The sequence below is a fragment of the Chenopodium quinoa genome, unplaced genomic scaffold (assembly GCF_001683475.1).
Source record: "Chenopodium quinoa cultivar QQ74 unplaced genomic scaffold, ASM168347v1, whole genome shotgun sequence".
Lineage (NCBI taxonomy): Eukaryota > Viridiplantae > Streptophyta > Magnoliopsida > Caryophyllales > Amaranthaceae > Chenopodium > Chenopodium quinoa.
Window position 1 is genome coordinate 1,534,959 of NW_018742684.1, and position 23,612 is coordinate 1,558,570.

General features: G+C 32.9%; 2 protein-coding genes across 5 annotated transcripts; both read right to left on the bottom strand.

The window, feature by feature from the left end:
* Positions 1–5,124: 5,124 nt before the first annotated feature.
* Positions 5,125–8,936, bottom strand: LOC110722687. 3 transcript variants are annotated; one of them, XM_021901967.1, is made up of 2 exons: positions 8,703–8,936; positions 5,125–6,331 (listed from the first exon to the last, which is right to left on the bottom strand). In XM_021901967.1, exon 2 carries the CDS (start codon positions 6,328–6,330, stop codon positions 5,701–5,703), a length of 630 nt encoding a protein of 209 aa, XP_021757659.1. In that variant the 5' UTR covers position 6,331; positions 8,703–8,936; the 3' UTR covers positions 5,125–5,700. The 3 variants fall into 3 exon arrangements, with proteins under 3 accessions (XP_021757659.1, XP_021757660.1, XP_021757657.1); XM_021901968.1 differs by lacking the exon at positions 8,703–8,936 and adding an exon at positions 6,689–7,198; XM_021901965.1 differs by lacking the exon at positions 8,703–8,936 and adding an exon at positions 6,455–6,679.
* A 2,481-nt stretch (positions 8,937–11,417) lies between these two features.
* Positions 11,418–23,042, bottom strand: LOC110722688 (mitochondrial inner membrane protein OXA1-like). 2 transcript variants are annotated; one of them, XM_021901970.1, is made up of 11 exons: positions 22,570–23,042; positions 21,719–22,279; positions 21,533–21,623; positions 21,351–21,398; positions 20,703–20,749; positions 18,661–18,736; positions 18,442–18,573; positions 18,178–18,285; positions 12,657–12,711; positions 11,863–12,179; positions 11,418–11,763 (listed from the first exon to the last, which is right to left on the bottom strand). In XM_021901970.1, the coding sequence occupies exons 2-10, from the start codon at positions 22,192–22,194 to the stop codon at positions 11,902–11,904; spliced, it is 1,311 nt and encodes a 436-aa protein (XP_021757662.1). In that variant the 5' UTR covers positions 22,195–22,279; positions 22,570–23,042; the 3' UTR covers positions 11,418–11,763; positions 11,863–11,901. The 2 variants fall into 2 exon arrangements, with proteins under 2 accessions (XP_021757662.1, XP_021757661.1); XM_021901969.1 differs by having other exon boundaries at positions 11,418–12,179.
* Positions 23,043–23,612: the final 570 nt, after the last annotated feature.

Sequence of the window (23,612 nt, forward strand, 5' to 3'; positions counted from 1 at the left end):
TTTTGAAAGTAATACTATTGACACCGTAACACAAAAACAAATGTCGCCATTTTATACTCTAAACTAATAAAATTTTCAAATTATTGGTTACACAATAATTTTTCCCCCTTTCCACAACTATATTAATTTTTTCTTATAATAGTAAATCTATAACTAATACTTCGTATTAAAGTAACAACCACTGATGTCATCTTTTTCCAAAGCTATACACGTGTCTCCTCATGAAAAAATTTCACGCATATATATTAGAGTTATTTTTAGAGGGAATTTTCCCTCCTAAACTCTATTTTTTCGTTTAGATTTTAGCAAAATTATTATTTTGTCTAAATACTTTATAATTTAATTATTATTATTATGATGGACTTTTAAATCACATTTTTCATGAAACTTCTATATTTTCTACAAGTATACTTTAATTATTAATTATTATGATAGTCTTTTAGTCACATATTTCATGAGACTTCTACATTTAATTTCAATTACCCTCATAAAAACCGAGCATATAGCTCGCCAGCTTGGAGATTATCTAGTGATATAATTTTAAAAAACTATCCTAAAAACCTCCAAAAATGGATTTATTGAGCAAAATGCAAATTAAATCAAACATTTTTTTAGTACTCCCGCCGTATATGGATAGGCCTCAATGAGGTTTGGTCCTACGGATCAGTAAATATGTACTGTACTTGTCATTTATCAATTTAATGAGAATGTACATAAAAACAGTACACCTTTAATGTTTGTTGAAGATCATTTCCTAGACTCACTTCTTCAACCATGCCAAATTCACCCCCTATACAATTCCATATTTTCCATTCATGTTTTTTCTTTCTCTTTAAACATGTAGCCCTAAACATATAAAAAAAAAAAAATTGAATAAATACACATAGATTAGGGCTACATGTTTAAAGTACATTTTATATAATCGTAGGAATATAAGTTTTAGAATTCATGACACAAATACACATAGATCGGTCTAATTAATACTCCGTACTTAGTTATTTTCTATTTTAGCTTCTTAGGTAGCCCTTATGAATATGTTTATCGTTTTCTTTCTTTTAAGGCCTTGTCTAAAAATGATTGACAAGATTTTAGATTTTTATGAGTTAGCAGCATTAAAATAATTGATCACATAAACAATTATTGATAGTGTTTGGAAATTACTCCCCGTATTATTATTTAAGTACAACAAGTTGATTGACAAATCAGTCAATACACAAGTTTGACCATTAATATATTAATCTATCATAATATAAACTAGATGTAAGCCCGTACGATGCACAGTTTTAAATATTTTATTTTGTATATATTTTTTTTAATTTCTTAATATTTTTTGTTTTTATTTTCTATTCTATTATTTTAACATTAATTTAAGTAAATTATTCTTATTCAAATTTTACGTATATAGAACTTGAATATATAAATTGAAATAAATAGTATCTCATTCATCGGATAGTTAGATAAAATCATTAAATCAAAATGTATTTTTTAATTTCTAATTATTTGTTAAAATAATATAAATCCTAATGTAAAAGATAATATAAAAGATAATTTTTGTTTTTTTTTCATAATTTAAATATTAAATTACTATTTTTTGTTTTCAATTCTCAAATTTCATTTGTTAATTTTTACTTAAATGGCGACTGAAAATTAAAATTATAAACTAATTATAAATCTAATTTTTCGTTGGTCGAAATATTACTTTTGCTTATGTGGCGTGCGATGCACAAATTTTAATATACATTTTGTATATAAATATTTTTTTGGTGATCTCTTAATTTTTTTTCTTGTATTATAAGTTTTAAAATTTTGTATGAAAGTATCTTATGATCAGATCAAATGATAGTTTATATTTTTTAAATATCAAAATATAATTTTTAGTTTATTAAATAATATAAATCCTAATATCTAAAGATAATTTTTAGTTTTGTAACAAATAAAAATGATAAAATTTAGTGTTCTTAAATAATTAAAATCCTAATAAATTACTATTCGTCATTTTTACCTACGTGGAAAAAGATTAAAATTTCATTCGTCACTTTTGTTTAGGTGGCGAGTGATTTTTTTAATTCTAAAATAAAATAAAAATCTAATTTTTGATTGGTCGAAAATATACCTTTTCTTATGTGGCGCTCTCAATGCTCTCCAAAAATGCCTACTTTATTTATATACTAGTTTTGTGCCCCGTGCGATGCCCGGGTTGTTTATAGAATTTTAAGATAAAATTATATTATAATTCAATTTAATTGATTGAAAATAGAATTCTAAATTAACTTTTTTTTTTCTACAAAGTCTATCTATATTTATCCAGCGTGGTACGACATTTGGTGAAAAGTTAAAATGCTATACGATGTTGTCTTGCGGCCTATGATAAGTTTATTATTTAGTATTTTATCGAAAATAAAACTCTAAATTAACCATCTTATTCTAAAATTCTATCCTAATTTGATTGAAAAATGAATTTTTAACTAACTTTTTTTTAATCTTATGAATATATTTAAATCTATCCAAGGTGGCGCGACACTTGGCGAAAAGTTAGAATGTCAAGTGTCACTATTTTGTGACTTGGCTAAAAGTTTAGCTTTATATATTAGTTATATGATATTAGATTAGATTGTATAATGTTGATATTATGAAAATTTGCATTAGTAAAAAAAAAAAAATTAAGTCATTGGAGTTATCATTTAATGAATAATGCACCAAATACATATATCAAGCTAAAAACGGAAGGAATCAATGTTTTATACAAAGTAGAATTTATTAGAGTAGAGCTGTAAAGGTATATAATTTGTTATAATGTTATTAATTCAATCATCTACTAGATAATTAGCTACAAGGCCAACAACCAAGGTCGTCTAATCCCACACATCATATAATTATACTCCATAGCTTGTATGTCACCATCAATATAAATCTAATTTAATTCGATATACATATATATATAAGAAGCAAAATTCTAACTATCCTTTTATATTTTCACAGACTTTTATATTTAGTTGTCTGCATAATCGAACACCATATGTTACTTTGTTAGTGTAGTTATAGGGATTATTTTGGTAGAAATATGGTGCTCTTAAGAATATACATGACGCATGCATGATTGCATGGTATTATTAGATGCTCCCGCACCCTCTAGCTGAATAGTTCCTTTAACGTGTTTAAGATATTCTTTTTTTGAGGTAACAAATTAAACACAAAATTATGAGCCACTAACCTAATTATATAAGTTTAATTATACAGCCATCCACATCTTATGATTAAGCAAACTTAATAACAGGATAACAATGGATTATGAAAGAAATTATACACATGAAAATGATAATGTACAGCTAGCTAATTATCAACATTGCTTTCATAATCAGGAATTTAAACATATATATAATGCATGTAATGTTGAAGATTCAAATCAACCATTTCATTCGTACACGTATGTTATAAACCAGAATTTTATGTGCTTTTAATTAATACTCCGAGAGCTGATACACATACAACCATTGTATGTTGTCTCTACATACAACACCATTAGAAATTTGACACATCAACAAAAATTGGGAGAAGATTAAGAGGTAAATATAAATTGAATTTAATGGAACTTGTGCCTACTATTTTAGCCAATAAAAAATGACAAATTAGAGTTGTATGTAGGGACCACATACAACAATTGTATGGGTAGCCTTTACCAGTCCGTATTAATAGGAATCCTACTATAAAATTACCATTCACTCTCAATCTCTCATCTAAATGACTTTATTTTTGCTGAATAACAACTTTATAAAGTCCAATAAATTAATTGCTTCCATTAAAGCTTCTTTCTTTAGTTACCCTTCTTATTAAGGCATTAGGTCAACTCCCCAAGTACTCCTTACCTATAAACTTAGAATTGACTTCTTGATTTTGACTTGTCATCAATATCATTATGACAATTATATTCTTGAATCATTTTTTTAGAAATGTCTCTAAAGATAAATATTTTCGAGTGAGTAACTAAACATTTTAAAATAATAGGTTAAAATTTATATATAAAAAAAAATACTAGAGAAAATCAGTAAATGCTTCGATCAGTTAACAAACAAGTACAAGTTGTTTATGAACAAGTAATCCCTTTTATGTGATGAAAGCTCACATTTAATCGTTTAATCTTTTTCGGGCAATTTGCTCCTTATAATATGTGTGTTCTCTCCTTAAAAACTTCCTCCTTTTATGGACGGTCTAATAAGAACTTACTCATTTGTAGTTAGCTTCAACTCTTCAAGTATCCCAATTTGATGAAATACAAATAACATGCTAAATTAATAATTATGCTTTAAACCAAAATCAAAAGTTGATCCGTATGAAATTGGTCTAGTTAATATCTTGAACAAACAAATTGACCTTTTTCAGCTACCATCATTGACATATCCACAAGCCTATAAATCAACATTAATACACAATTGACCCAAACTTATCTAGGCCCAATAGATTCATTGCTCGACAACGAAAACTTGATGAATCTGTCTTCTTTATTAAGCAACCACTTATGAATGATAGAGACTGATTGTTTTTGTAATGTCTACTACTATAATTTACATATCTAATCCAAAGTGTAATCCACGTATAGTTTTTTTTTTGTTCTACAATATCGATTATAAAGTGTTGTAAAAGACAAATAATATAAACGGAATTTGATTTCAGATCTTGAAACAAAATTCAAATTTTAGCAATTTACTATCTCCGTTACAAATTATGTGCAACGATTAGACATTTTCCCTCTCTGCTTTAAGATTGTTGACACTTGACATTGCAAATACTCCTTTATATTGAGGATTTATAATTATAAAATGCGAACTTGCGAATTAGGCCCTGTTTGGTTTGATGTAAAAGGTTTTGCTTTAAGATTGTTGACACTTGACATTGCAAATACTCCTTTATATTGAGGATTTATAATTATAAAATGCGAACTTGCGAATTAGGCCCTGTTTGGTTTGATGTAAAAGGTTTTCATGGAAAATGAATTTTTCATTTTTTTCCCATTTTCCTTTGTTTGGTTTGTTAAGGGGCGGAAATAATTTTTCCAAAGATGGAAAATTTCATCCTTAATGATGGAAAACATTTTCCTTCCCAAAACAAGGGAAGCCACATTTTTTCTCTCTTCCTTACCTCCTTTTTTTACTTCCTTCTCATTCATCCTTACATTTCCACTCTTATTTTTTATTTTTCTTGAACTTTTCTTGTAAACCAAACAAAGGAAAACTAATTTGCAATTGTGTTTTTCCTTGAAAATATGTTTTCCATGAAAATTAATTTTCCATTGAAAATGTTTTACATTAAATCAAACGGGGCCTTAATATCTTAAGCCAGTTCCATCTCATATTTACAATTGTAAAAATTTATGACAATATAACAGCCTCAAAGCATGCTCAGAGATTGCTGCGGCCGTCGTAAAATTCACCACAAAACAAATACATCATGAAACCAATATGGAGACTAGATGAACAGCCGGATCCTCAGACATACAGAGTATACAATTTCTTTAAAATCAACAGAAGGATAGCTTGTAGAATTCTAACTTCTACTCGGTATCAGACAAAATCTCACTATACACTTCCAAGTAAACTTCTCCAGTCGTTTATAATGAATAAAGATTTACTTTTGTCAGAAACTCAACAAGATCCAAGTACTCTGGAAATAAAAAAGGTTTGATGAAAACACCCAAAACAAAATCGATTATCTAATACTTGTATATCTCAAAGCTTGATGTATAACACCATCATTTATAAACGGCCTTAACATCCACATCAGACAGTAGCTCTCTAATTCACCATTTGAAGTTGTAAAATTCAACGAAGAAACAATATTATTCTGCATTGTATAGTCTTGCTTTAACATGCTGTAGATTACTGCTATATATGATGCGCAATCAGCAGCATCAAGCTTCTGGGAAGCAACTACTTGTTCTGAACTCTGGTTCATAATTAAGGCATTGCCTGCCTTATCCACGAGACTTTCAAGTTTGTCTATTATGATTTTGGCTTGGGTTAGAAAATCCCGAAGGTCACCCAAACTTGTATTCAGATGACTTACATTATTTGTGTTATTGAAAGCATTGATGCACCCAGCTTCCACATATGCATTAATCCTCTTGGTTTTGTTTGCTTTGATGATGCTCCTGACCAGCTCCGATGATTCATATATTGAAGGGTGTTGGAGAACTTCAAGCGCCTGCTGAAATCTGATTAGATACTTCCGTCCAACTTCCACTAACTCTTCAAACTGTACAACTACCACCATAAATTCTGCCAGTATTTCCTTCATTTCATCATCAAGATTGGATACAAAGTTTCCCTCTCCTTCCATCCTGAAAAGCCATGGCAAATTAAGTTACATACCAAAAATGAAAAGCAATTTTACAGCTATACATTCACACACACACAGCTTAAGGCGTCGAGCAACTATTGCAAACAAGAGGCAAAACCAGCACCTATAGCAACAGATCCACCTGTGATTTTGAATGCTGCATACCCACTTGTTCCATGATTCAACTCTTCAAGAACACACCAAGAATGCTTTCTATCATCCATTATCACAAATACAGTAAAAACATTCTAAATTACTGCATTTGCAAAAGAAATCACATAATTTCATATATAACATACCATATTGGACATTATCATTGGAAAAAAAAAAAGCACTCCCTCCTCTGTCAACAAATTACCTTTTTGTGAGGTTTAGACACACTTGAGGATTATATATCAATTGGATACGGTAGGTTTATGGTATTTAGTGGGGAAATAAGAATGAAATTAAAATGATTGAAAGAGATTAGTGAGTGAGAGGACCCACATCACAAGAGATCTAATCGGAGTGTGAGAAAAAGTTAGTGGGTGCTCCACAAGTCCACATTATATGGAGTTAAGTTAAGTTTCCATTTTAAGTAATAGGAAGATATTTTTGTAGAAATCCTAAACAGAACACAGGAAGATTATTTGTAGATTCTCCGAATATTACAATTTTCATATTGGAAAGCGTAAATATGTATATACTCATGAAACAATTGCACTGTGAAACAGAGGAGTATCATACTTTCATTGGTGTTTATATCTAGATAATCAAGAAGTAAGATTGGTGTAAAGGCATCCAACTTTAACATCCAGAATCCAAGATCTCTCAATACCTTAAAATACAACTGATGCTTTCCTTTCCCTTTCTTTTTCATAACACTTCCTCTCACCTAAAATCAAATAAATTTGGCAGTACATGGAAGGTTATAAGAAAATCAGCAACTGCAGCCTACAGCGGCTAGTAGCAAGCACATTGGTTCAGACTGCCTAATAAGCTCTGATTCGATAACATCATCATTCAGTGCATATCATTTGCAAATAATCCTTTGATGGAAAGAGGCACAAGACTAATAGACTAGTGTACCTTGACCCTTAAGCAAGAATGATTACACCGCAACTAAGATTAGAGCCCAATTGTCACTACTTTGAAAAACGTTAGGGCAAGAACAACTGCAACATGTGGCAGCACAAGTATCAGACCAAATTAAAGCTTCAAAGCATTAAGCTTCAAAATTCAAATTATTTTCATATATTGAACGGATGTACACATAAACCCGAACCTTAGATTCCTAGAAGCTTTAAGCCTTCACACATCCAACAAGTGACCCACATTATCAAGGATTTAAGTGAAGACTACATATACGTACTGCCAGCTCATCAGCTGAAACTTTATATAATGTAACAGCAGGTAACATCTTCACTTATTCTTCAATCAGATTCCCAGCCCCCTTACCATTACGTGCATACCATGTTTTAGTTTGCACAAACAAACAACCACAACAATCAAGCTAGTGACATCAAAGGTTGTGAGCTTCACAATCCACTATATAATTACTAGAGAAATTTTTTTAGTCTGTTGTCATTTCTTCCAGTCCCCTAAATGCCTCATGAAGACATGCACACTTGCACAGTATGCATACCATGGTTTAATTAGCAATAATAAAAATCATATTACGTTTACATACTGAAATTCACCACTTTATATATGATCATCCAATTCTACTTATAACCCATCCAAACAATTTCTCAGTTTTTTTATTCAATAAAAATGTTTAACATGGTATTAAAACATCTATACACAATACTCCATACTACTTGCAGGTTCAACTAAGAATCAAGAAAAACGATACCGTGGCATGTCAAAGACATCAAAATTTTAATCCAATTCCTTATAAATGACCCAGGAAAAGAATGTGGCAATCAAACTCCTCCAATATTTCATAATCAACTCATTGATTAGTCACAGAAATTTCAAACAATCCCAATAGCTAACTAACTAACAATCTCAAATTCTACATAAGTTGAATAATAAAAATTAAGACAAAACCCCTCCAAGAGATACAACTTCTAACAAAAAGAAAAATCCATATTAAATTCATACTTACTTGAAATAATTCATACATACATATTTGCTTGTGAGTTCAAATCAAAGTTTTCAAAACCAGAATTTGTAATCATAACACCATAATCCAAATTCTAAATTATAAGTATAGATTAGTGGGTGCAATTACAATGATTTTCCTTCATAATTTCATCGTTTATAACTAATAGTTCAGTAATCTACCTAAGCAGAGCCCTAAATTGATTATACAAACAATAGTGTGAAATTAAACCCTAGATTATGAAACTGACATTGATTATTGAAAGAAAATAGAAAGATTATGATACCTCAGAAGCTCCTTCAATGGAGGAGAGAAGCTCAGAAGCCACTTCAATGGAGAAACAAAGAGCTCGCCCTTCAATGGAGTAGGGAGAGGTTAATGACACAAGTATTATATCAACCGTCGATTAGATAATATCAATGGTCAGAATCCACTCTCATAGATTTAAGTTTTCTTATGTTTTATCAGTTCAGTAAATAAGAACAAACACTAAAAAAATCTGAAAAATAAAATGTGTTCTTTTGTTTTGAAATTTATTCTTTTACTGAGAGTATGATATACCGAAATGCATCAATTTCAAACGCCCATCATTTCAAAATAATTAACACACTTTACTCTTTTAGATGTTTTAGAAAAATTGATAAACTAATACTTAATGTATAAATGATGAAAGACCACAATTATTAAATTTTAGTTACCGTATTCACTAGCATTTTTTAGGATATTAATTATGATAGAGCTTTTTTTTAGAATTGTAAGTTTTCACGTGTAAAACGTTCATGTAATACCGTAGCTCACTTAATTGCTAGATGGGATGCGGGTGATCATCTGGAATATGTTTGTTTAGACTCATTTCCCCAAAGTATTACAACTTTGGCGGAATTGGACCTCCTTTAATTTAATAAAATGCTCTATCGGTTGAGAGTGAGGGATAGCTCAAGTGGTTAGAGCTTCCCTCCCAATTTCAGGAGATTCTGGGATCGATTCTCACCCCCGCCCTAGTGGCTCTTTAAACATCAAAAAAATAAAAAATGCTCTATCGGTTCTCAAAAACTCATTTTATAACACTATCTAAAATTCATGCCAAAGGGAGTGTGTCAATTTTCCAAAACAAAGAGAGTACAATTTTTAGTTAAGAAAAGCCCAATTCCATTCCAATTAATAAACTACTCTATTTCTTTTGCTAGTCCCAAATCAACAATGGGTCTAAGATGCATCCTTGTGCACCTATTTTAGATGCAACATCAATCCACAAGCCCAATTTCAAACGTGCCCCATTAAAAAAGCCCTAAATCAAAATGAGCCCACCCAAAAACTAAACATATGTTTAAATTACAGCCCACTCAACCATCACTTTCAACGGCTATTATTTTTTTTTAAAAAAAACGTCACTCTTAAATTTAAATTTCTGAAATTTATTATTCATTTCTTTGATTTTCTCCCTCTAACAATCAAACACAATTCACTCTCTCTTCAAAACAACCATGAATATTTGAGATGAGATGAAAAATCAAACAAATTCTCCCTAAAAAAGGCAATTTAATGTAAATTTTACTTAATTTTTGTTTGAATTTATATGTTTATCACTTAATTTTAAATTTTACTTAATTTTGTTTGAATTTGTATGTTTATCACTTAATTTTGTTTGGATATTATTTTTATTTTTTTTTTGAAACATGTTTGGATATTGTTCGATACTCTATTGTTCGAAATATTCTTATGTTCATATTTTGAATACTTATGTTCACTTTCTGAAATACATATGTTCATATTTTTTATGCGTATGTTCACTTTCTTAGATGTTTATGTTCATATTTTGAATCCTTGTAATATTTCTGAATGCATATATTCACTTTCTAAATCCATATGTTCATATTTTTTATGTTTATGTTCACTTTCTAAAATGCTTAATTATGTTCATACGCATTCAAAAATGAACCAATGCATATGTCATATTTAATACTTATGATGCATATGTTTCATAATCATATTATTTTTTATTTCTTCGATTTTTTTATGTTCATAATTAAATGCCTTATATTCATAATAATATTTTATATGTTCATGATGTAAATATTCATAGTAAATATTTGTTGTTCATGAAATATTCTCATTAAATCTGTTTATGCATATGTTCTCTTTCTTAAATACATATGTTTATATTATTTACGCATATATTCACCTTTTAAATGCTTATATTCACTTTTAGGAAACAAATGCTTACGTTCATATTTTGAATTGTTATGTTTACTTTTCTGAAATACAAATGTTCATATTTTTTATGCCTATATTCACTTTCTGAAAAGGTAATATTCACATTTAAGGAAACCTATGCATATGTTCATATTTTGCATGATTATGTTCATTGATAAAAAAAAATGTAGAAAATCAGATGAAATTAATCAAAATTAATCAGCTCATAAGAAATCGAAATTTATACATAATACATCAAATTGATCGAACATAACCAAAAATCAGATGAAATTGAATAACTGATCAATCGAAACTAATCGAAGCTAACCTAAAATCATACAAAACACAATTACAATTGAAACTAACAAAAAAAAAATCTAATTACAAATCGCAAAATCAAGTAACTAACCTGCATTGACGATGTCTTCGTCAAGAACAACCAATTCCATATTTATCCAATCAAAACAGATGCAATCGCAAAACAAAGGATAATTTTTCCAGAAAAAAACAGAGGAAAAAGAAATTAAAGAAGGAGAAAAAACATAGAATAATTTTTCCAGAAAAAAAACAGAGAACAAACTATACTAATGAAAATTTTTATGGAAAACTTTGATGAGAATTAGGAAATATAAGAGAAGAGAGAGAATTGGAAAAGAAGAAACCAAAATTTTTTAAAAGGAAACTAAGAAACTTGAGCGGGAAGAAACATAAGAGAACACTAAATAGGTAGGTTGCGTTTCACGTAGTTTCTCCTGCGTTTTGAGCAGTGACACCCACTTCTAGGTGTAGGAGGTTACACCTAAGAATATGTTCCAAACCAACTTTTGCACAATTTCAATACATAAATGTAAACATAGCTCCCTTCAAACAGGTATTGTAAAAAAAATGAAATGAAATTACACATGAATATGCTTTTCATACTCCGTATTTATTATTCGAGTGTTATATTTCATTTGCATTGAAAACTACATAAATTTCAAACTCAACTAACAAAAAGAAAAGAAAACTGCAATAATAATCATATAATCAGGTTTATAGCCAAAAAAGATGCTCTGATATTTCCGCCTGCTGTCTGTCAAAACCACCTCAACAGACAGATACATCCATGATATACGCTCCGACTGCTTGTTCTTCAAAACCATCAATGAGAAAGCCTGTAGTATTCTAAATTCTATAAGGCAAAATCTTGCTACTCTCCCTAATAATGATACACTTATTCTGTAGTATAAGGTGGATGAAAATTCAAATAATACCAAAAATCAAGATGATAGAAATAAGAGCAGAGAACACCATCATCGCTTCTTGTTTTTCTTTTTCTGCTTCACTTTTCTCTCTAAACTTTTAAGGCGTTGACTGAGAACTGCCGATGATGATGATGATGATGTTTTTTCATCGATAGATTTTGCTTGATCAGCAGCCGCAGGTAATGCAGCAGGAGCTTTTGGGGGTGCAGTGGCTTGTTTTAGCGCTTCTAAGAGAGAAAAGCCAGATGTTTTTTGTTGTGAGTTCGGAGGTGGCACTGGTATATCTGGGACTCCCAAGGACTTCTTTACACCAGGAATTTTGAGCACTGTAGACATTAGATTTACAAAAACGTCACAAATATTACGTCATGATATGAGAATTTACATTTTTTACACAATGTTAAACAGAAGAAATGACTAGTCTTATATCCTTCTAACAAGATATTAATAAGTGTAGTACGAAATTACACTGTGGTATAACTAATAGTCTAATACTCACGTAAGCTATATTTGACTTTTTTAGTGGTCTAGAAAAGTAATCTTTCTTATTGTAATGGTTTGTAAGTAGATAACAAATTAGTGACATGACTACTAAAATAATAAATTAAAGTGGAGAAGAGGAAAAATATAGCACAACAGCAATGAAGGGTCTTTTTGTATAAATTACATCATGACCTTGATAAAGAGATTAAGGCAATGTGACAATCGATTCTAGACTGGAGGGAGTATTTCAAATGAAAGAGCATAAACATTAAAAGTACATTACCAGTACAGTAGACAGAAAAGAAGAATGGAAAACATACCAGCTCCATATGCGAAGGAGAAGCAATTAGAAGTAATCCAATAACAAAATATAGCCTGCACAGACATGCATGAAATTTATTACTCACATGTCCCGTCAATAATGGATATGTACTAATACATAACACTATAACAGTAGATATCTTTAACCAGATAGATAATACACTAGAGTTACAGCTTTAACAAAGACAGTGATAAACTTCGAGATTACAATTATGTTTCATCTAAAACTACTCACTGTACAAGTGTACATGCCTTCAACCAAGCTCAGACTATAGAATGCTCACAAAGGTAGCAGACATAGTTATTATAAATCATAAAATGAGTATAGTTGCCTACTTGATAGCCAAAGATCAAACGAGTACATACACCGTACAATATAGACATCTCATTGATGTATAGAAATTGACAAACATGTACATCCCATGTGACTACAAATGGTTTTTGCAATTAATCCAAACCCATTTTCTTTGGAAATTATTTTGGAGATTGGAAACTAGTGAAGCATGAACCAAGTACTCGAACATATCAACATAAATAACATGGCAAGTTCAGATAATTAACAAGAACCTCGCACACTACATGCCAAAGAAATATCTGGGAAATGTACTGTTTAAGAGAACAGCTATGAACTATTCATAGCTTCAACTAAACAAAGCACAATATAAATTAAAACATGCCAGAACTAGAAGATAAGAAACACTGAGGTAAAGGTAATTAGAACCCAACCCCCAGCCTTAAACCTATTCCAGAAACTTTATCCTTAACAGTTGTTTAATAGGTTGAGTCTAATTATGCGAAGTGGATATATCCTCATGTGAATGTTCATGGTAGTGCATAAAAAGAATGAACAAAAATACACACTAGGGGGTGGAGAAAAAATTACGATGGAACATTATTCAAGACACTATAGAATATTTAGATTTTAAAACTGATTTAAAAACAAATTCACTATAAATCCCTTGTTTTATTTCCATCTTACTAAGAACCCATGCAATAAATAGTGTAAATGATGCGTGCAGCCAATGCAAATTGCAAAATGATCAATAGTGTTCTAAACCATGAAACGATCTCTAAAACGATTACACGGTCAATCGGTCACAGATCTTTAAACTTCCGCCGTTCACTTTTAGTTGCAACAGTTTGACCAAAAATTTTGGCCAACCTTATGCAATTAAAAGTGAATTGAGAAAGTATATCATTTAAAAAAAGAGGGGGGGGGGGGGTGGGGGGGTTGTTGTAAAATGTAACTTTATATTTAATAGCACTTATGTTACTATTTCAGGAGCATCCAGAATAGAATTTAAGCTACTATTTTATACCAAAAAATCACCATAATGGTAACGGCTTCACAATAACATAACAACTTTGGATTCCTCCTACTTTCTTCTCTCTCTTCAATTATCTTTACCTTTAATAGAGGCCAACCTTCCCCCTTTTCTTTTTCCTTTTCTTCAAATAATCTCTCCTATCAACCAAGGAACCAATTTCTCTCACTTCCAGAGCTAATATTAGTACCAAAAGCAAAATGTAAGAGCTTACACCAGGGTTACCAAATACTCCCCTCCACCCCCGAACTCCAATTTAAGACTATTGTTCCAATACTTAAACACTTTTTGCGTATCAATACTCCCAATTTAGCGTATTGTGATATCTCAATGCTTAGAGATAGAATTGAACAAGGAGGGGTATTGAAGAGAGGATAGGTCAACAAGGAAGGGGTTTATTGGTTGCTTCGTTTGCTTTCCTATTTCACTTTGTTTCTTTTACAGGGTTACCTAATACTTCCTTCCCCCACAAACTCCTGATTTAAGCCTTCTATAATAGTTACTCCCAAGACTTATACTAGTTACTCCCAAGACTTCAAAAAAAAATAACTTAATACATATTAGGGTATATTATCTTATCGCAATATGATTTCAAATACCGTATTAAACAAAACCCTCAACCATATTATTTTTATCATAACTAGTGTATTGCAACCTCGTTCTCATTCCGCGTAAGCATACTACGTATTATTGTATTAACCCTGGCTTACACTAATGGCATAAAACTCCATCCTCGAGAAACAATATGAATAAAAGGCTTCAAGATTTTACTAGAAAACAAGAGGATTGCCAAAGTATCCTCTTAGTTGTGATAAACCAAATGCTAACCACTGTTTACTATGGCAGGCAAAGGTTAGATTTCTTGGCCACTAATTATCATGTTACTACACAAGCCTACAATAATGTTAGTGGAGGAAGAGGGAGTTGAGACTCTTGCAAGGGAAGAAGAATGGAAGGGGTTGAAAAGCTAGTAGGAAGAGGGGGTGATGTTAAGAGAATTCAATCTGAGGGAGGAGGAGCACCAAGAGCCCTACTAACAAGAAGGAAGGGCAGATAGAAAATGATTTAGTGGGAAAATTTGGGTAGGGTCAAGAATAGGTTGCCAATTGTAAATGGATTGAGAGTAGATATGATGAAGTCATGAAAGTGAATGAAAATCAGAAAGAAAAAACAAAGGGAAAGATACATTACCGTTATATAGTTATCACCAGCACTTCATTGTGGTAATTTGGAGGTTATTGTGGATAATTCGATAAACAATGTAATACAAAATTTGGTCAGTGAAGGTTTAATTTGTTATAGCAAACCCTCTCCAATTTTCAAGTGTTATTTTGTAGCAAAAAAGCCGATGGTTTATCCAGAAAATATGCAAAGTATTCCCTTCCAACTCATTAGTCATATCAATTCTTCTCCACCTGTACCGTCTCCATTCTGCACCCCCATCTAAGATTTTCAGTTGCATGGTAAGGACAAAAATTCCTCCCTGATTATACACACTACCCATAGCCCTCTCTATCTACAAGCACTCCCCACTATAACCCTTGTAGCCAGATTGCTTTTACTACCTCAAGACTCTTGCCCCCAACAATTCCCAAATCCACTGTCCTCGTCATTCTATCTCTTTTCAACTGGAAACGACCATCAGTTCTAGATCTTTATAATCCACTATTCTATTTTCGTACTACTTCAAAGTTCAAACACCTTTCTCCAACCAAGTGGCTTTGCTATAACCTCCCCTGACCTAACTAAGCAGCCCGGCCTTCTTTCTCTCAAGATCAATGCCTCCAATCCTCCACCTTCATTAGCATCATGAGGCTTGCTGGATCCTATTGGCATCAGCAAGGTCCGTGCTGCATCCATCATACAAAGGAAGGTACTTAATGCAACAGCTAGTAGTAAATGGGAAGAAAAGAGAGCATGAAACAGGGTGAGCAAAGAAAGGAGATAAAGTGGTGAAGGTATTGAAGAGGCATAGAAAAAGATTAGGAGAGGAAATGGCTGAGGAAGTCCAAAATGGATGAGAAAAATGAGAAGAGAAAGATAAGGCAATTTGATAAAACAACATTATAAAAGAAAATAGATAGGGGGTTTCATTCTTTACCAACCAAATAACATCTAGATGCAGGGTTCAAGATCCCTCCTTATTACCATTTATTCAGTCTGAACGTCTGATACTCTGATACATAATTCAAGTCATCATTCATATATTTAAACCATAAGCTTGGACTTAAGAGAGGTATCAGATGAAGGGCTTGGTGACAGGGAGATATTCGGTGGGCACGAGAGACGCAGAGCTGAGAGAGAAAGATCGCAGAATTTACAAATCTACAGGGATCATTGAATAGATCATCGGTCATATTGGTCACTAGTGACAAGCACATAGCATCAAAACTGTGGAACTACCACCTCTCTAAGCTGTTTACCCACAGTAACATAATTAGGGTGGCAGGGAGGACAAGACAACTAGAATCTATGGTACCCAAACTTGTTATTACACCTCAAATACTGACTCAAATTCTTGACAGTTGACACTCTAACAGTCTAACATGGGCTTGACACTTGCCATTTGGACTAAAAACATGCAAATCGTTTTATTAATTGACCAGAGATGACACATGGAGAACAAGCCTATATATACAACACTAATTATGAAATTGTAAGTTAAAATAGGCTAGAACTGAAGACGCTGAATATGGAGTGAAAGAAAAAGTTGTAAGGTCAAGCATGAATGAAGGCTAGAGATCTACTTTTTTTCCCTATAAAGCCCTATTCTCTTCAACTCAATTTTGCTAAACTAAAATTAATTTTACTAAAAATTAATTATTTTTGTTGAACTTAGATATATTTTACTGAAATGAAATTAAATTTCCTGAACTGAAATTAATTTTACAATTCTCTAATATATTTCTTCTTTAAATTACTGATTTTTACCAATTTAAAATTAATTTTAATACACTGAATATTTTTACCGAATATTATTTTTTTAAGGTGAAGAGAGCAGGGTCTAACACTTCTCTTTAATTAACGAGAGCACTTACAAGCCTAGTGATATTTTTTTAGTAATTTTCGAATAACATATAGTTTTACAAGTAGAGCCGGAAAAAAATCGTGTCGTGTCGTGTTCGTGTTTAGTCTAGTGTTAATTTCGCGTTATTCATATAATTTATCAAAAACTATGTAAAATGTAAGATAATTGCATAATTTGACCATTTTATCTAAACGGATCGTGTTCGGGTTGATTTCGTGTCATGTCGCGTCGACTTTGTGTTTTCTCTCATTAACTTTGTGTTCGTGTCGTGCTGGTTTCGGTCGTATTGTCGTGTCGTGTCGTGTCAGAGATTTCTAGCTCTATTTACAAGGCACCCAAAATATATATAGCTTATCATATTTCCTTAAGAATTAAAATACAGGAGTCCGAAATAACTTTCCAACTCCATCCCTCATACTACATGACATAGAATAATACTTGTCACAGGCCATGTTTAATTCAACTTAATTTATCTTGTTTTGACTTGTTTTAAACAAGCTAAGTTCAAATAAATATAGATAATTTCAGACAAAATAAGTCAAACAACAAGCTTTTATCCTATGTTTTTTTCCAGAAAATTTCTACAATAACTATACAATTGGAGCCAAAATAAGTTTAGATAAAAAAAAATGAACTGATAATTTTAGAAAAAATCATGAGTTTAAGTTCACAAGATAAGTTGAATCAAACACAGGCTTAGTTCTGATCCCTCTACCTTGGTCTATACACTACTTCCAAGAATACATTAAGATGAATTCAAGTTATAGAAAAGGGAGCATTAAAAAAAAAACAGTAAAGCAACAACAAATGCAACTATGCAACCAACTGTGCATCACCCTGCAAACCCAACAGCAGAGTACCACCCAAGGCGAGGTTTTTCATCAAATAGCTATTTAAACTACCACTCTACTTGAGCTCTTCAAGTGTCAATCCTGCATCAAATTAGTTTTTCTTTTTTTTTTTCACCAGATAGCTGGAGATGTATCAGCCCAATTGTTGGATGGCGTTCTTTTGGGATAACGATTTAAATTTAAAACTAAAACAGCTAGTGACTATCCTCATTCCTCACTTAATCATCAACCCATCAGATCAAATTATATGATCCCAGATCAAATCTAAATGCACAAATATTTTGAGATAACTTAAGTGGGGGACTGGGGGTAATACCTTTGGAAAGCTCATGGTGAATGGGACAGTAAGAACAGCTAAGCCTCTTGAAAACTTTTTCATAGTGCTAGCAACGGGATTGCCTTCCATACCTTCCTGCATATTCAACTGAGACAAGATAGATGGGGTAATAATTAGACAATAAATACGCAAACCAGAGCCATACAGATTTTAAGAACAAAGGGAAGTAAAAAGTCCTGTACAGCTCTGTAGCGTAAAAAGTACAAGATCCAGAATAAGATTAACAACTTTATAAATACATACCTCCACAGTAATTAGAAAAGTCACTGCCGTCAAAACAGGAAGGATATACCTTGCATCCGGAGTTGTAAGATCAGTAAACCAAAATGCTCCACCCTCTTTAAATGATGGAACCTTCTCCGCCATATTTGATATCTGCATATATAGTTTGTGATAAGCAAATTTATTTTTCTATAGCAACTAGCAAGCACCACAAAAAAAAGATTATCACTATCAACTTACAGCTAAGAAAAAACTGATGAAGACAGGACCTTGAATAAGAAGCCCCTTAAGAGGAGTAAATGGCGTAACACCATATCTGCATTTATCAAATTATTATTAGCATACCCACATGGAAAACCTGAAAACTACAGATACAGAAATGGATCACTCCAACAGGAAAAAAAATGTAAATACATTACAGAAATTGACAACCTTCCAGAGCTCACAGATTGGGATATAAGGTGGCTCAAGCCATTCTACAGAACAGGACTACTGAATAAACTTTAGCTCACGAAAACATTGCAGAGGAATGAAACAGCTCACATTAGTGATATGGTGTGCAAGTCATTCCTGATTAGCAAGTCAAAGATTCAAATTCCACAAACCTTGATTAGCCTACTTACACCTCATTTTTCTCATCTTTCATCTGCTTCCCTCCTCACTTTCATTCTTGTTTGACTTTTTTCGTTTCCCTCAGCCTTAAGTGTTTCCTCTACCTCTCTCAATTCAACGCACAAATCCTAATTGCAAAAATCCTGACTTCCTTACCCGTAATCTTTAGTTTAACATCGATTGTAAAGTATCAAAATTACGAATACATCATTTCTTTTCTTTCTATTCTTTCTCTTTATATTTTTAAAGCAATCACGCCCACAACTAGTCAGTGAATTTCTTTCACTCTAACTTAGAAAAAAAGATATACTACTACGTAGTATTTAAAATTCTAATAGCATACTAAACAATGCCGATCATCAACTACAGCAAATAGACTTTCCTCAATTCAGAAATGCTGAGTTTCTTAAACAATAGACATGATGGTACTTATTCCAGTTCCATGTCATGATGTGTACATTTAGACAACTTCAAACCCAGCCCATGGCAAGATTTATACTGGGTGGTTTTACAAGATACTCATTTCAAAATTGTTTTGAAACCCCTAATTTAAAATATTCATTGAACATTTCACACTTAAATTTCACAAACCCCTCTAACCAATGCATTTTCATACCTCTAGCTTTCACATCTCAACTCTGTATATTACCGGAAGTTTGTGTCCACATAGAAAATAACCAGATTTTGATGGTTTTACAGCATACCTAACTAACCTAAGTACCAGAATATATTTCATGAACAATTCCAAATCACATGTCAAAGGAAACTTTCACGACTTTTTGGTGACAAATTATAATGTGTATCCAAGAGGCCTTAAGGGTAAAGCTATGAATTTCAAACTTCAAGAGCAAGCGAAAGCCTAGAACTCAAACCATGTCTAGTCAACTCGTAGAGTTTGAAAAGCTGCTCTACTAAAGCTTATCAGTCATGGCTTAACCCAATCTAGTAGACCCCAAGGTCACAAAAGAAAAGAACATGAATAAGGGCTCCAAATGCAAGAAGATTATGTGAAAGTGCATCATGTACAGTTGGATAGCTAATAGCACTCGCACCCACTATAAAGCCATTAGCATTCGAAATCAGGACTCTAGTCTAGGCATAAAAGTCTGTTACTTACAGCATACCAAGGCCTTTTCTATGCTAATCAAGCATAGATTGATGGACATTAGTCGCATCTAAATTTGCTGAAACTTGAAGGAGATTTCCCATTTCCCTTCCCCATGTTGCCCCCAATACAAGCTCCTCACCTAGTCACCGCTTTCCTAGCACATTGCTCGTAACGTCATAAGTGATTTGTGAGAACAGTAAATACTTTCCCTGGATCTTTTTATCATTACTCCATGAAGTATATCATCTTTCAGCTCCAGGGGTTTAGCTTAAAGTCCAACTTAAATAAGTGTATGCAAAACTACATAGTATAAATCAATAAGAATATGTCCATAAATTGCACAGTTCCAGCTTATCTAGAGATCAGAATATGTAACATTAAGTCCAGTGTAACTAATTAACACAGAGACTACAGCCAAGTACCCAATAATAATCTGATTAGCCTGTTCCAATTCTCGCAGAGCCCTGAATACATCTATTCACCAAGAGAAGTAAGCATACCAATCCCAAACAAACAAATAACAACACAATAGTTCATATGAGGTTCTTCATGCCTGACTTACTCTTTGAATATCTCGTTCATTTTCAGTCTCCCTTCATCCGTATTACCCTGTAAGGAAACCCCAAAGATTCTTAAGGTTTATTGAACAGAAACAGACCAGGAAAGTCAAAGAAGGTATGCATGCATCAAATAAGTTGATAATAGCACATGTATGTCTGTAACAAATGAAACCAAAACAAAGAACTTCCTAGCTTGTGTACAGATGCAAGAAATTGACCATAAGTTGATAACAATGAAATGGCTCACATCAGCCTATTGCAAGGTGAAAGAACCATCAGCTACGCTAAATTTACAATTGCCAAAAACAGTAATACGAGCACAAGAATTCCAAAAAACAGGATAAAAAAGTACTGGCTCTCCTCGATATAATTCAAATAAATACTGCTACAAGTTCTGAATTGCTAAAATCTTTGCAAAGTTTGAAGATAATTAAAGCACCAGATAAGGCTCCCCTACATAGAAGACAGCAATATATAACCCTTCCCCACCCCCTATTCCCCTCCCAACACACGTGCACACACATTAGAAACTTATAAGCAGAATGAACAATCAACTCATTAACATTACAAGGCAAAGTACAGAGTTTGATGAATAGTACAGTACAAAAAAGTTTAATTATAAATTAGGGAAAAGGAATTGGTAACCATACCGTGGCTTCCATCTCCGCCTTGATTTCCTCGAGACGTGGCCTCATAATCTATATATGATAAATAATTTTATGTTACATTCAAGATTATACACTCTTTGATGGTAGGCACAAAGTGTTAATTGAAGTTGCGACTTGGAAACTAAAGACAGTGAAAAAAAGTTTGGGTATCAACAAATCAATACCGTCAACTTAGCAGTGGCTTTGAGCTGACTAATCAGGAAAGGGACAGTCACCCCACGAATCATCAGAGTCGTAAGAGCTATTGAAGCCCACCTAAAATTAAGGGAAAATTCCACAACATTTAGAGAGCATCCATCAACTTCAAACCTATATAAAAGGAACAAAGAAGAATCATTTCAGATTCTCACCAATTCAAACCAGTAAAACTGTGAACCCCATCAATGAAGTACTGCAAAGCAGCAACTGGTATAGCAGAATCCGCAGCAGCAGTTGCCACTTCACTCAAAACAGGGGCCTGAGACGCAACCGCATCCACCGTGGTATCACTCATAACATCGGCAACATCAGTAATGAAACCAACCTTATCTGACTCTTCCCCAACAGAAGTTGACATATATCTATGAAAACTAATAGCCCCAGTTCCATGTCCAGGGAAAAATGATCTTTGATGATGAAATAAACTACTGGATGCCAAAGAACAGTAACTATAAGTTCCGAACGACCTTCTTTCGGCTAGTAAATCATCGATTTTCCGCCGAGACGACGATTCCGGCTTATCATTGTTATTGTTCTTGTCATTGTCATGAGAAATGTAACTAAAACAAGGGTTGATTCGTCGAGCTAAAAGGGTAGCTCGAGCACAAACACTACGCCTATAAGCCATCTTCAAATAACCAAATTAACTAAATTTCTCAATCAATTAAACAAAAAGATTGATACTTTCAGATATCATCACCAAAATCAGAACCCTGAAATCATCAAATCACCAACAAACAGAAAAATTGACAGCAAAAGTTAGCATCAATCAGAGCAGTTCAGATCTTATGAATATCAAACATAATTTTAATTTTTTTGAACAAATAAAATTAAAAAAAAAAAATAATAAAAAAAAAAAAAAAAAAATAAAAAAAAAAAAACAGAAAATGTGAAGATATGAACTAGGGTTTAGGGTTTAAGCAAAACCCAAAAAACATATGCTTTATAATTAAGATATAAATCATTAATCATATAATGGGGAGAAATTAAAAAGGGGTCTAACCTTTGCGAGAAATTAGGAGCAGAGGATAGAGAAAATGAGGGTTGAACATCGGCAAAGTTGAAGAAAGGGAGGTTGGGCTGTCTGCTTGATCTGCTGAGCGAGACAGAGCCTTCCTCCGGAGTATTGGCGGCGTAGTGTTTATTTTTGGTAATTTTGTACAATCACAAAAAGTCAAAAACACCCCTAAATATGAACAAAGAAAACATAAAAAAAAAAAAATTACGAGTAAAAAAAAAAGGTGTTAAATACTGGCATACTGCCATTCAAAATGATCAAAACCGCCAACATATAGTGTGAATTGACAACCGTACCCTTAGTATTTCACCACTATCTTCTCTCTTGCCACCACCTTGACACCACCACCCAATTGACAAATAACACCACCACCACACTGAACGGCGACGATGACCGCCACCACAACCACCCTAACCAGCGTTGACCACCACTATCACCTTGACCGGCGACCAACCACATCCCCCTCAAAGATGACCCACCGCCCTCCCTCTTTGGCGGAAAGGTGGTGGTTTTTTTTTTTGACAACCGTACCAACCGGAGCTCAAAATCCGTTATCGGGCACGATAATTGCTTTTGGGCTTCGGTTACCATGCGTGGTAACCGGAGCCCAACTCCGGTTACCACGCATGGTAACCAGTTTTGGGCTCCGGTTACCGCCCACGGTAACCGATTTTGGGCTTCAGTTATCGCGGTTGCCTAGAATAATATATATATATATTAAACCACCACCTTTCCGCGCGGCGAGGGAAGGTGGTGGGTCGTCATAGAGGAGGGTATGGTGGGTCGCCGATCAGGGTGGTGATGGTCATCGTCGCTCAGAAGGGGTTGTGGGTCACCGAAAGGATAAGGGGTGGTGAAGTAATAAGGGTACGATTGTCCATTCACTCCGAATGTTGGCGGTGATGATCATTTTTGTTGGCGGTGTTTAGCAATTCAAAAAAAAAGGTATTATTGCAATTTATGAAAATTGGTTTGCATCCTACGAGTAGCAATATGTTGTGTGTGGTCTGTGTCATCAAACAATAATA